General features: G+C 44.7%; 1 protein-coding gene across 4 annotated transcripts in view; it reads left to right on the top strand.

Annotated features, from left to right (window-relative positions):
* Window positions 1–13,300, top strand: part of LIMCH1 (LIM and calponin homology domains 1) — a 186,883-nt gene that overhangs the window by 153,048 nt on the left and 20,535 nt on the right. For all 4 annotated transcript variants that reach the window (XM_014957818.1, XM_014957817.1, XM_014957816.1 and 1 more), the window contains 3 exons: window positions 980–1,201; window positions 10,582–10,675; window positions 12,994–13,166. In XM_014957818.1, the coding sequence (XP_014813304.1) occupies window positions 980–1,201; window positions 10,582–10,675; window positions 12,994–13,166 (489 nt within the window). The remainder of the gene's footprint in view (window positions 1–979; window positions 1,202–10,581; window positions 10,676–12,993; window positions 13,167–13,300) is intronic.

The following is a 13,300-nucleotide window of genomic DNA, read 5'->3' as shown; positions in this document are numbered from 1 at the left end:
GTAGCTAGGGAGGAGCTGTATGGTGTTCGTGATACCTGGTCTTCTCCTTCCCTCTCTCCAGCTGGGCCCTCTGATGGTGAATGGCTTGCGAGTTCTTTGTAGCAAGACCTTTTTCACGTATACCAAGGCTTCTACAAACAGCCCTCCAAACTGAAGGAAGTCTTTGCAGGCTGCCTCCATTCAGAACATAATTATGAAGTATTAAAGTCCCAAGAGGAAGCTGTATCAGTACAGAGGAAGAACCAAGAGCTTATTTTGTATCTTCTTCCTTGCTTAAGGATTCCTTAGCGGATATATTCCCTCCAAGGAGCTAGCTTGACCCTGAGAACAAAGTAGTTAAACTGTTTCTACTTTCTCCTTTTCATGGAGATAGCAAAAAATAATTTTCTGGGAAGCAGTTATTTATCTTATCGCCTCATGGAGAAGGTGGAATGCCCAGTTTTACTTTTTGGTTCCTTGTTTCAATGTTATGAACAAGATGAACTCTGCTGCTCCTGACCCTTTGAAGTTCACATGACAGTGCTTCAGAAAGAGCAGTCTACTAATACAGTGGTGAGGTCGTCAGGGTACATAGCAGTTCATCAGCGTAATTAGTCCTGGAGAACCTACTTGCCTCTTGCATGAGGCAATGCAAACCCCAGCAGTTTTGGTCTAAATTTAAGATAAAGTTTTGTTGTTCTTTTAAACCCCACTGATCTGGGATGCACACAAAAGCTGTGTGTTTGTTACTGGGAGAATGCAATGTGGGAAACTAGGGAATCCAGGAAAATTACCACCTTCTGTCTGTATTTTGTTTATGACTCCCCTGGAATAGAGTTTTCTTCTCTCTTGGCCCACTGGATGAGATGTGTGCTTATCTCTGTCCTCCACTCATGGCACAGACTGTGTAAACAATTATAATATCACACCAAAGTCCTAATTTCCTAAATTCCTTTCACTGCTAATTGCCTCAGCATATTTATTTAACTGTGTTCTGCAGGTAGATGGAAAAGTCAGCATGAATGGAGAGAATTTCAACGGCGTGGAAGAGAAGGATAAAGAGTGTACAACATTAATATTTACTCCTTCGCCGAGCAGATCTCTGAAATTTGACGGAGTAGCTGGAGGGGACAGGCCCCCAGTAGAGTTGAAGAAGGACCCCACAAGTGTTGAGCTCAGTTTACAGAGGCCTGCCACTCAGAGTGTGCTCAAAGAGCCAACAGTAAGACCAACACGAACAAACCAGCCTTACTTTCTCTGCCAATTTTCTGTCTCATAACATATTTAATCACTAACTAATGAAACCCGAGTGCTTATGTTTGCTTTATTTCAAGAGGGTGTGTCTGGACCAGGGGCGAAAAAAACAAAAAAACAAAAAAACAAAAAAAACCCCCTAAAACCCTTTGTAAATTAAAGGCTTCTTCCTTTGGGATGCGGGTAGAGAAATGGGAGGGGAGGGTTCAAAAAACTTTTTGCAGCCAGCATCTTTTTTTTTTTTTTTGGATGTCATGTAGCTGATAAGCGTGCTTTAAATGTGCTGGGCCAGGGAGAAATCGACTCTGTGTCCCAGCTATTGTGCAGATTTATTCAGCGCTTCTCCTGATGTTAGCTGATTAGATCAGCAACGTAATTGGACTGTGCAAGCCATTATAATTGGTCTCAGTTTTCAGTTTTCAAAGAAGAGCATGTGGACGTGCTGGCAGTTTTGAGCATTCGGCTTTCATTCCCCTCTCAAAAATATTAGAAAAGGGAATAAGCTATTGAAATGCTCGGAGGGGCCAACATGCTTCTTAACTGCCTTATCAAGGAAACAAATTAATTTTACCTTTTCATCTTTCTCTCCCCCTCTTCCCGAGAGAAAAAGGCAGGAATAAAACTAGATCATATCACAGCAGGAATCTAGATGCTACAAAACTGTAATAAAAGTAGATGGTAAAAACAAAATAAGAAATAAGGCCAGACTGCAAATAAAGCATGTAAAAGGGTTGCAAACAAGTGGCAGGAGGGGAAATCCTCGCCCTTCTTTTCTGTGTAACAACAAAGAGAATGGGAGATGTGGTGAGAGTTGGAGTATGATAATTTTTGCTTTCATCTCAGATTCCTTCCAAGCATTGGCCAGATGGGTAACAGGGAGCAGGCAGGGATTTCTCCTGGGGAGTGATGGTTCATTCATGCCAAAGGGCTTGTGTCTTATCTTACTCCCCTGCCTCGTGCCAGTCTCTGGCCATGGACAACCGAGCTGTGGAGCCTGCAGCAAGCACGGGAGCTGGGATGTGCCATGAGCATGGACTTGATCCTGCCAGAGGCAACTGGTGTTGAGTCGAGAGTGAGTGATTTGCAGGAAAGCAGGCAGGGATGGCAGAGCAGAGGCTGCTCCTGTCAGAATTAATTGGCTGTAAGGGAAAAGCCAGGTAAGCATTATGTCTGATATGGGGGAGCTGGTAATGGGAATGTTTGGAGGATGGAGAAGAGCCTCAGCTTGCTGTAGATTAGAAGCACAATGGCGATCAGAAAAGGAGGCAAATTAAAGTGCTAATGTCTCCTTTTTTAGGATTTCCAGACCAATGTAGCTGTGGAAAAGTTAAGAGGGAATTCAGCAGCATAATCTGCTGTTAGGGCTTGGGTATATTTGTACTTTCCCTTTCTACAGCTATGAGGATGATGTGGACAGCTGATCGCAGATTTTTTTGCTTCCAGTGTCTTAGCCCTCGTGGTGATACTGGCAAAGGAGGCAGATTCCTTGTGACTCTGGCGTTTGTGGAATAACCTCCTGGCTTGAGTGCACTTAATGATGGAACCATCTAGAGAGAGTGAGTGTGCACCCAAATGGTGCTATTGACAGTTTCTCTGCTCTAACTTAGAATTTTATATCACTAGCTTCACGATTTCATGACGTGAAACGATTTCACGGGTAGTGCAAACCATAATAATTGCTCCTGGCGCTTCAGCTTCAAGCAAAGGCGTGTGTGTCAAGCGCATCAAGGGCAGAGCAAGGAGAGGAGGCTGCTTTGAGGGGGATCCTCCATGGGGAAACAAGTGAAATACACTGACTGCCATGGGGCTGAAGAGAAGGAGACGTGCCTGTGGCTGGAAGGGAGTTTGCCAGCCTAAGATAAGATTTACAAGCTCTGTTCCTTCTAGAGATTTGCTTCTCTTTACCTAGCTGCTTTGTTTTAATTTTCCAGGTCCCGATGCCTTAGAATAAGGCATAGGCAATAATTTAGCTGGAGGGCGTACAGGAGTGCCCTGGTTCATGGATGGGGAGGGCTTAGATGCCAGGTTAGAGATGGGGAATGGTGCTGACACTTGACTTCCTCACTGTGGGTGTTGGGGTGCAGACCAGTACTGCTGTAGGCAGCTCGTTATGGATGGAGCTCGTTACTTGCAAGAACTGGGCAGCTACGCTGGACTCACTCCATTCAGCCTTCTCCCTGTACCCATTTTACTTTGGTTTCCGGACAACTAACACAATGATGTCAGCCTGCACCTGCAGAGTGTGGAACACTGAACTCCTCTCTGAAGATATAATCCCTCCTAGGAAGGTTGGGAATCCAAATGAAGAAAGAGAAGAGCCTCCTGGGCTTGTCCCACTCATAAAGCAGAGCCTGTTGCTGGGTAGGATGCTGAGTAGCTCTGCAGCCCTCACTGTGAGCCCTCCAGAAGGGAAGAAGGGGTTTGCTTTCTGCCCCAGCAGGACGGGGCTGCCAAGCCACACATTCTTGGAAGTAAGAAAGCCGCCTGAAGCTACATCGCCTCCCACAAGGAGAAACCAGGGCTGTAGTTAAGTCTGATGCTTAACCCTGCTGCATTTTTAGGGGAGGAGGAGAAGACGACAGAAACGGGGATAGAAAAGCAGCTGAGATGAAGAAGCAGAGCTGTCTGCAGAGGAAGAAACAACTACATTTCCTTTGCCTTGAGAAAACTTTTACAAATTGTGCATGTTTTCAAAGCCTTTTCTAAACTTCCTTGCACTGCTTTTATTTGTATACTTTCCTTTATTGTTGCAGTTCGTGCTGGCTGTGTCCTTCCCAGGCTTTGAATAACATTCACAGGCACTAGTTCCTCTGCCTGTTAAGAGATGCTGTTTCCAGTGGGGTTTTTTCCCTTTGGTAACTCTGAGATTTGTTTTGGTTTTATATTTTATTCATTCATTTTCTGCCCTGAGTCTCTTTGGTGAAGTATATATTCCTTTTCATGTATCCGTTACCTTTGGCCCTCCTGTCCCCCCCCTTCTGATTCTCTTCCTGTACTTTGCGTGCCCCTTCCTCCTCCTCCTCCATCCCTCTTAGGGCTGCTCCCCTGCTGTTTCAGTTCAGTTGTCAAATGGACTAGTCCTGTCTTCTCTCCGCCTGGCAGGCTTCCCTTTGAAGCTCTGTAGCCCTGCTCTAAATCTGTCCGGATGGCCTCAGGCCTTGTCTGCAGTTCTGGAAGATGCTGTGCAGCTGTACTTCAACAACTCTTTTGGCCTGAAGTTTGGAAAATGGTTTAGTCAACTTGCACCGCTTCAGATGCTAATACGATTGAGGTTTTGGTGGGGCTAGAGAAGCAAAGGGATCATTTCGTATGGGTGTCAGTTGGCTTTTTGATGGGGGAGAACCTCATCTATATGTGAATCAAATAATGATTGTTAATCAGAGACCGATTGGGAAACGTATGTAACTCCTGCCTAAATCTACTATGGAATGAGATGCAAAAAGCTGCAGGAGGTGGGAAGGATGGTAAAGAAAAATATTTTCAAGAAACTATACCTGTGTCTGTAGTGTATAGGGAGACTACTTAGATTTGGAGGGGCGTGGATTTTACGAGACCTTTGCTCCAAGTAGCTGATCAAATTTTGCCTGTGACTTATGGCTAGGAAGGATAAATTTGGTCTATAAGCAGGATGGAAATATCCCACTGGTGTTTGGGGAGCAATGTGTTGCTAAGAGAGGCAGTAGGTAATGCCCGCCTCTCTCATTGCAGCTGAAAAAACAGGGGCAAAGACCCAAAGTCTGACTTATCAGTCAATGCCACTGTCAACAATACTGTGAGGATCATCTCCTCACTTTAGTCCTACCTAGAGCCATTAGGTCTTGTTTTCTTTCCATTGTACAGAATACTTACACATATTACAAATGCTGAGAAGTTGTATCCTCTAGTTCTTTGAATCATAACTTGGCAAAGTAAATGTTTTGTTTTAAAACAACATTTGTGCAGATTTTAGTGTAGGGGGATTAATTTGTCAGTGAGTAACATCGCTTTATTTTAACCAATCTTTGTATGAGCATTTAGAAATTACTGGCTTGTTATAGCTCTAATTATAGCTTTGCTCTGATCAACCAAAAAACAATAAATATAGACAGTAACTTTAAAAAGATCAGGGTGGGGTGGTGATGGTGGGGAGAGATTTTGGCTTTCGTTTAATTTTTTGCTAGCTAGCTTAAACTTGTCCATTTCTACTCACTGCATGCTTGGCACAAAGTAAACTTTTTTTATATATCCAAGTAACACTCTCCTTCATCTTCAAAAATTCACTGATTGAACTGAGATTAAAGTATAAGCTTTCTTGTGGTTGGGGATTGTTGGCCAAGCTACAGGAGAGTGGGGTTGAAATCCTGATTTGTACATATCTGGTAGAACAAGTCTTTGTTCTTTGATTCGTTACAAGAAACGCTTGCAGAGTAAGTGTGTCTATTCCAGATTGACAGCTTTGCCTTGAACCACACATGGGAAGATGCGTGGAAGGCTGGACTACCTGAAGGGAGAAAGGTTTAGGACGAGAAGCGAGAGCAGCAAAGCTTCAAAGCAGCTAGAAGGGAACTGTGCTCAGGATTTGGTTACAAATCTAGCGGCCAGGTCTCCCATCCTCCAGACACCCATGCACTTTTCAGTGGCTATGGGTGACAGGAGCTTATTTTACATCCCAACTGAGCAGTAATAACTGGAAGAAAAGGTCTAGCAGGAGTACCTTGCGCTATTTCTCCCAATATTTTAAAGGCTTCTCTGTCAATTAGTGATCCACCCTGACCTTTGGTTGTAACAGCTGGCCTGAGTATAGCATCACAGAGCTGCCAGGTGAAGCAGATGACTTAACGTGTCCGAGCAGCGTTCTGGCTGTAGTGCGATACTGGCACAGTATGCAAGGCACTTAGGGTTGGTCATGACACTGTTACCACTTACAACAGCAGCAAACTCTAGCTTTGCTGAGGAAATCATCCTATGAAAAGTTTAAAGTCAGTGATACGTGTACAATGTCAATCACAGAAGTTTGAAAGATGTGTCAGGCAATTTCTACATCTGGCTATTGATACTGCACTGATACTGAATGATTTTGCAGAATTTAAACTGTAGTTCTAACAGGATTCTTCGCAATATCTCTGCATTCTCGCTGCTTCCAGACAGCTTGTTTTGCCATGTTTTCATAGAAAATACAGTAATGATATTTCACATGTTCTTGTGTACAAGTAGTGTTAACTGATCTATGTTTTGATTTAATTTACAATAAGGGTTAATAAAGTTCTACTATAACTTCCTTTGGAGTTTGAATTCTTGTAGTAGTTGTGATGTTCGGTGTTTTAGGAGTTCCTAGTTACTATATTTTTAGGGTTTTATAAGGGTGTGAGGTTCTGCCACAGCAGTAGGCAAGGTGGCTATTTCTGGCTTGTATGCTCTTAATTAAAGAGATACTTGGACTGATATCCTAACTTATGGGATAAAAATCCTGTCTGCCACAAACTGAACTAATTTCTTTTCATGCCTAACTGTTGTTTGGTAACACTATACAGTCAGCTGTGCTCGTGTCGTAGTTAAATGGATGCCTTGGTTGGCAGAACCGAGGTGGGCTTTGTCCTCTCTTACTGACATGCTCATAACTGCAACTGCAATCACAATATTTAACTCTCCATCATGGACTGGGGATTCTAAATCCTAGAAGGGGAAGCTGACTTTGGCTGCTGGGTAGCTAGATGCATGGGGGAATAAAAACACCAGCCCAAGTAGACGGCATTCTCCAGTTTTCAGGAGTTACTGGGACAGAGTCCTCACACCAAGCTGGATCTGGGGGCAGAGGTAACTACAGCCCCTATGCAGCAAGATTTTTCCTGCTTCCCTTGAAGGTTTCATTGCCTGTGGTGGTGGACGGGCAGGTGTTGTGTGACCTTCCCTCATGGGCAGCTGCAGCAGAGCCAGCATATGGTGGCCCTGCAGAATGACACCACACGAAGGCATGTGGCAGCAGTGGGGTGGTGCTCAGAGCCTGCCTGGGTTCCGTCCTTCATCCCAAAGCAGGAGAGCTCCTCTAAAACGCCTCAGAAACATCACTCCACAAGTTGTTTGGCTTTTCGGCCTCCATGTCAGAACAATCTTAGGTACAACGAAATGTTTGTGTGCCTTTTTCATGTTCAGTGATAACATCATCATTTGATTACAAAATATTTATGAAATGTGAATGGTGATAGTCTGTGGTAGAAAAGACATTTTATTGGCTGTATCAGTACAAGAATTTTCCTAAGTGTAACATATACCTGTGGATGAAACACTAGATAATATTACATTACTTGGTATTATAAATAGAATTAGATGTAGTGGGAATGAGAGAGTTCCCCAGTGAAGTTGACTTCATTTTTTTATAAATTACTTACTAATCAGTTTTATATTTTTAGCTTTTATGTCACTAGCATTTAATTGCTCAGCAGAGGGAGGAGGAAGAGTCAAGTCTCGTGAGCAGGAACAGAACTTGTGAAGCGTGCCATTGCAAAATTCAGTTTTCCTGCAGCAAGTAGTAGATCTTTCTGGTTTTTTACTCGCCTTTGAAAGAAATGTCTATAAATAACATCTGTGTCAATACCAACCTCCTGGATATAGGTTATGGGTAGGTTTAGTTGTGCACTTGTGCAGGGTAGCTACATGACACAGCACTGTGTTTGGGTTCCTGAGGTAACTCTAAACCCAGAGGTGATAAAAGTGCATCATGTCTGTGCATTCACTGAGCTTTTTAAACCCTCCAAGAGGCCAGTGTGGCTGTGCCCTTTCCCCAGCTCCAGCTGCCATCAGCACTTGGCTTTCCTGGGCGTATGTAATGCTGTGTAACGCTTTTCTGTCTGCCCCAGTTTATCACTGTTTTAAAGCCTCTGAGGTTTAATTAAAGCTGAATTTATTTTTTTTTTTTTTTTTTTTTTTTTTTCTAATTTTACAGTTTGGACAGTTGCTTTTTGAGAGCAGAGAGTGGATTCTATTAATTTACCAAAAAATAATAACAATATAAACATTAATAGTTGAAATTTGTGAAATTTGCAACAATTTCTTTGGAAAGGCTTATGCTTTGGAGCAGTGGGTAGAATTGTTGGGTAGGTGCCTCTTGCTTTTCCAGTTAAAATCTACCTTGTTTAGGGCAAACCCTGAGCTCTTGATAACAGCCATTTGTTTAGGTTTAACAGAGGTTTGTAGGTTGTAAATGACAGAGTTACTCAGGTTGTAGGTCTCTAGCTAAGTCTTCTGGTCAAAGCAGGACCAGGCATGAGATCAGACTGGGTTGCTAAGGGCTTGATCGTTTGAGTCTTGGAAACCTCCAAGGACAGAGATGGCACAGTCTGGGCAGCCTGTTACACTGGCCTGGCTGTCCTCGTGGAGAAAGGAAATACTTATTTCTGCATTGAGCAAGGTTGGGAATGGTTTCCAGTAGCTTCTCCCCTGGCTGCTGTTGTGTCAGGAGCCAGAACTGAGGCTGAAGGAGATCTTTTCTTGAGTTGCAGTGTTCTTCTGCTGGGGCTTTCCCTGAGAAAGCCCTCACAGACACACAGGCTGGCATCAAGATGGGCTGGGGAAGGGAGAGGTGGGTTATGCAGGAGCAAAGAACAACAGAATGGCAAGGGGCAAACCTCTGGGGCACAAGATTTGCAGTCTTTGGAGCATTTCTCTGGGGCCTGTTTTTTAGCCTGTGCCTCCTCTCCAGCGACGGACCCTCCTTGGAGCATGTGACACATGGAGGGGATGCTCCATGCCATGTTTGCTCTCAGTATAGGCGCCCTCACGGATGGGCATGGTGGAGAGGAGGTCCTCAAAATTCCCATGCTGCCTTTTTGGGGTGTGTATTTCCCCCTCTGCCTCATCCGGTTTGAGAAGTGCTTTTAGGCCCAAAGGGGGCACGTGTCCCCATGCCTTGTGGGCAGAGGTGAGGGTGCAGTGGAGAGCGCCAGGCGGTGAGGGGGACGGCGGGCAGCCAGCCCCAGCTGGCACCAGAGGAGACACGCTGCCACTTGTAGAGGCTGGTGGCTTGTGATCTGGCGCCTGTCCTGCTGCGAGGTGGCGGCACAGCCCTTGGCAGCCACTTCTGATGTTCCCAGCACTGCTCACTGACCGCTGGGCTTGCCCAGCTCATTGCCCCTGGCCACAGCCCCACACTGACCCCCACCATTTCCTCACAGGGCATCTTCCCAGACACATTCCCTGCCCCTCTACGGAGCACGCCTTCCTCCAAAGAGGAGGAGAGGCTGGGATTCCTGAGCACTGCCGACAGCAAAGCTCTCTGGAGCCAAAGCGTGTCCACAGGCGTTGGCATCCTGTTGGCACTGCCAGCAGACATCCCCCATGACCAACCTAGGTCTGCTCTCTCATGGGGCACGGACGGATGAGGGGCTGTAGGCCCATGTGGGTCTGCAGGGATGGGAAACGGGGTCCGTGCAGAAGGTGGATGTCTGAATCCAGCCCCCAGGAAAGAGGAAATTTCATCAGATTTCCTCTCTCACAGCTGTTAATAAAATGGAGGGGTGGGAGGAGGACAGGAAAGTGAGTCTACAATAGACTGCTGCTGAAATATGCCGAATTTTTTTTTCTAAAAGTAGCCTGCTTTTTTTTCCTCTGTTAAATGTGCCATTTTCTAGATCTTTTATGCATGAGAAGCACTGTGTAGTGGCTGATTGGTTTGCTGCAGATTTTTCTTGATTTGCCTAGTGGGAAAGCAGACGTATGGTGGAAGCTGCTAAATAGATCAGCTGAAGTGCTACCCTTGTTTTGACAGTGTGGTTTTAGCTCTGCAACAGCCTTGTCCTGGGTCAGGAAGCTGGCTTTTCAAAGGCATTTGGATTATTGGCTTGATACAATCTCCCCATATTTTTTCAGTCCTCTCGTAATGGTGTTTCAAGTATTTCATTACCTTTAATACCGACCCTGGCTTTTCCCTTCAGATAACAGATTGTTTAGACAACCGTGAAATAAAGGAAGTATTTAATTACTTTGCCACTTTTCAAACCCTAGTATGTGCTATGTATTCACTAATGCATACGTTTTTGTGTTATTCTGGAAGAGGAAACTAGGGGTGAAATGTATGCTTATCTCCAGCTAACACAATCCAAGATATCCTACAATTCTAAAAGCTTGTAGGAGCTATTCCAAACTAACCACATTAATGGCTGCTGATGAACGGGTTGAAAAGGAGATTAAAGCCCAGTGATTCAACACCCGAGCAGCACGTACTGCTCCAAAACGTACTCCCCAGCTCCCTGCTGAGCTCTAAACCCGTCTGCTTCGAACACATCACAAAGCAGCAGCAAGTACTGCCTTAAGGAATTAACACGTACTTTTATTTCCACTGTGCTCACTGTGTTTCTGCTGTGTTCTTCACTGCAGGCCTCCCCGGTGGAAGCAGAAAGAGCCACCCACCAGCAGGTCGAGGCCAGCCCTGGAAGCGTGGGACCTGCAAGCCCGGCGTCCCCATCCCCAGGTGGGTTGCTGCTGCTGCCCTTGCCCCTGCCTTTGCCCACCCCGGGCTGGGGTTTTTGGCCCACCCTGCAGCAGGACTCCCATAAGTGCATCTGCAGCGGCACCAAGAGGGTTTATTAGAAAATGCAGAAGATTTCAGAAGTCTCTACATCAGAATTTTTTTACAGTAAGAACAAGCATTCACTGCAACAACCTCCCCAGGGAGGTGGTAGAATCCCCATGGCTGGAGGTTTTCAAGGTGCAACTGAACAGGGTGCTAGATGATCTCATCCAGGTGGTGGGACCATATGATCTTTCAAGGTCCTTTCCAACCTGGGCTGTTCTGTCAGTTCTGTGGTTGAAATGGCACACCTGACTGCTCAGTGCTCGGGCTGCGAGTTGTCAGCTCTGCTGTTTGTGTGCAGGAAGAGCTGGTGTCAGTGTGCTGTAACCAGAAAATGATCAGGGCAGAAACTATCCATCAGTAATAGCTTCTGCTTAACAGTTTTTTCCCTGCTAAGACATTAAGAAGTGGGGAAGGAGAAAAAGAAGGGGCACTTTGTAGTGGCTTTAAGTGGGCAGTATTGTGCACTCTCCTGATTTTCTGCTTTGAAGGCTTTATGAATGATTCCTGACCTGTGGAAAGGAGTTTAATGGTAAAATTTGAAGCTGCTTTCCTCAAAAGGGTGTTTCTGAAACATTGCCTTTGAGTAGGCATTTTATCTACTGCCTGCTATCATGCTAGGTTCATGGTCTTTTTATGTTGTTCACTTTTCAAAATGCATCTGTCAAGTTCACCTTGATACCAGAAAGTAAAAAGTACGATTTGAAGTAGATATTTAAGTGAGATCTCTGTCTGTAATCGGTGTATAAGCATAATGCTTCTATTTGTTGAGGATAAATGTGACTTAAATGATTGAGCTTTGCCCTCAAACATCAATTGGGTACCATTACCCCAAGATTAGAAGCATATCCAGCCTTTTCTAGATGTGCTGCAAGACTCTGAAGCACAGTGGCTGTTAGCAAGGGCTCATCAGCGGACTTTACTACTTTGACTCGTAGATGCCAAAGCACAGAGGTTAACAACCTTGAATTGCACCTGGTAGGTAATGTAGAAGCTGCAGTCTTGTGGTGAACCAACCAAATTCTCCTTTCATGAGTCAGCAGTGATGAGCTGGTGATACTTGATTACAAATCACAAAGCCACCTTGTGTCAGGCTCCACTCCTGTGGGAAATGCTAAATGTCAAGTATTAATAGCCAAGTTTAATATTGTTTGCCAAGAAAAACTGAGATAGATAACATTGCAAAAGGTGAAATGAGAAAGGGAGGTGGATTTTCATTATGTCTGCTTTGGAGGGATAGATGCAGTCCAAACTCTGTGATCTTCTTGTAGAATAAGCAACTTCCTCTGCTGTTCAGTACAAGCCAGATACTTCCATGCTGTGACCCCTGTGCCACTAATGGTGTGGGAACTGCTCCAAAGTGGTGACATTGGCCAGGCAGCAGGAGCAGCTCTTGTCTCTGCTTGTGTGCAGGTTCTTAGTCAAGCCTTGGGGTGCATCTCTACAGGATCTGAAGCTGAGATTCCACTTTAGGTAGTTAGAGAGATTTCTGGGTGCTTGTGTATTGCCTGGGATGCTGGAAACCGCTCTGCTTACGCTGGTGGTACCAGCTGACAGTAGTGTAGCTGTTACAGTCCTCAGCTGTAGGCCCATGTGCTCCTGGGTCCTCCTCCCATAAAGCAGCTTAAACTTGTTGGGTTTTTTGAAGAGCTTAAGGCCAATCAGGTTATTCCAGTCCAAAGCACAATTTCTTTGGTTTCTGATGCATGACAGACGTGGTTTAGTAGGAAACAGCAAGCTGAAATACCTTCCAGTACTAGTGGTGGTATATCTACTTCTCTGGGTAGCATCTTAGGATAGGATTCATCACACAACTTTAGGAATTGGCAGTATGGAGACTTATAACTCAATTGGCATGTTGTTACATGTAGGCATGTTACAGCTCATCTCAGCCAAAGAGAAACCTCTGAAATAGTTTGGGTGACTTCCACAAGAACTGCCTCTCTGTCTGTGTTGACCGTGAAGGGTGTCCCCGTGGTGCCTAGGTCAAGTGTAAAGACCTACATTTTATCAGGTGAATTTCACCCTTAAATCCTCGTCTTCTCTGAGAGATTAATTTTGCCTGTTTTGAAGAATGAATTTATTTTTTTAAAAAACATGCAGTTTATGGGCTTGCAGTAAATCCAGTAAGAAATTGGATTGTATGAAATAGGTCTACATTTTATTTGAAAAAGTGTCTTAACCTGGCATCGTTATTTCTTGTATGTGTGGATTAGGTTCAGATCAAAAGCAATTCAAGTCAACTGCAGCTTGTGCCAGCCCTGTTGTGAAGAGATTAGAATTTCTTTCCAGTCCTGTCCCTTCAGAGGAAGCTGCTTCAAACGAGAAAGATGTGAAGAAACCTGAAATAGAGCAGCAGAAGAAAGCAGAGCGCCCTGCTACACCAGAGGTACATACAGGCAAGAAAGAGAGGGAGTGGAAAACAAGGCAAAAAAAGAAGAAAGATCTCACAAGGAAATGTTTATTGTGCAAATTGGTATTTTTCTCTACATAATGTCACATCAGGAGTTCAGGGAATGACCC

This window comes from Calidris pugnax, unplaced genomic scaffold (genome assembly GCF_001431845.1).
Source record: "Calidris pugnax isolate Ruff unplaced genomic scaffold, ASM143184v1 scaffold349, whole genome shotgun sequence".
Lineage (NCBI taxonomy): Eukaryota > Metazoa > Chordata > Aves > Charadriiformes > Scolopacidae > Calidris > Calidris pugnax.
Note: the sequence above shows the minus strand (reverse complement) of the source record. Positions and strands in the feature narration are given on the sequence as shown.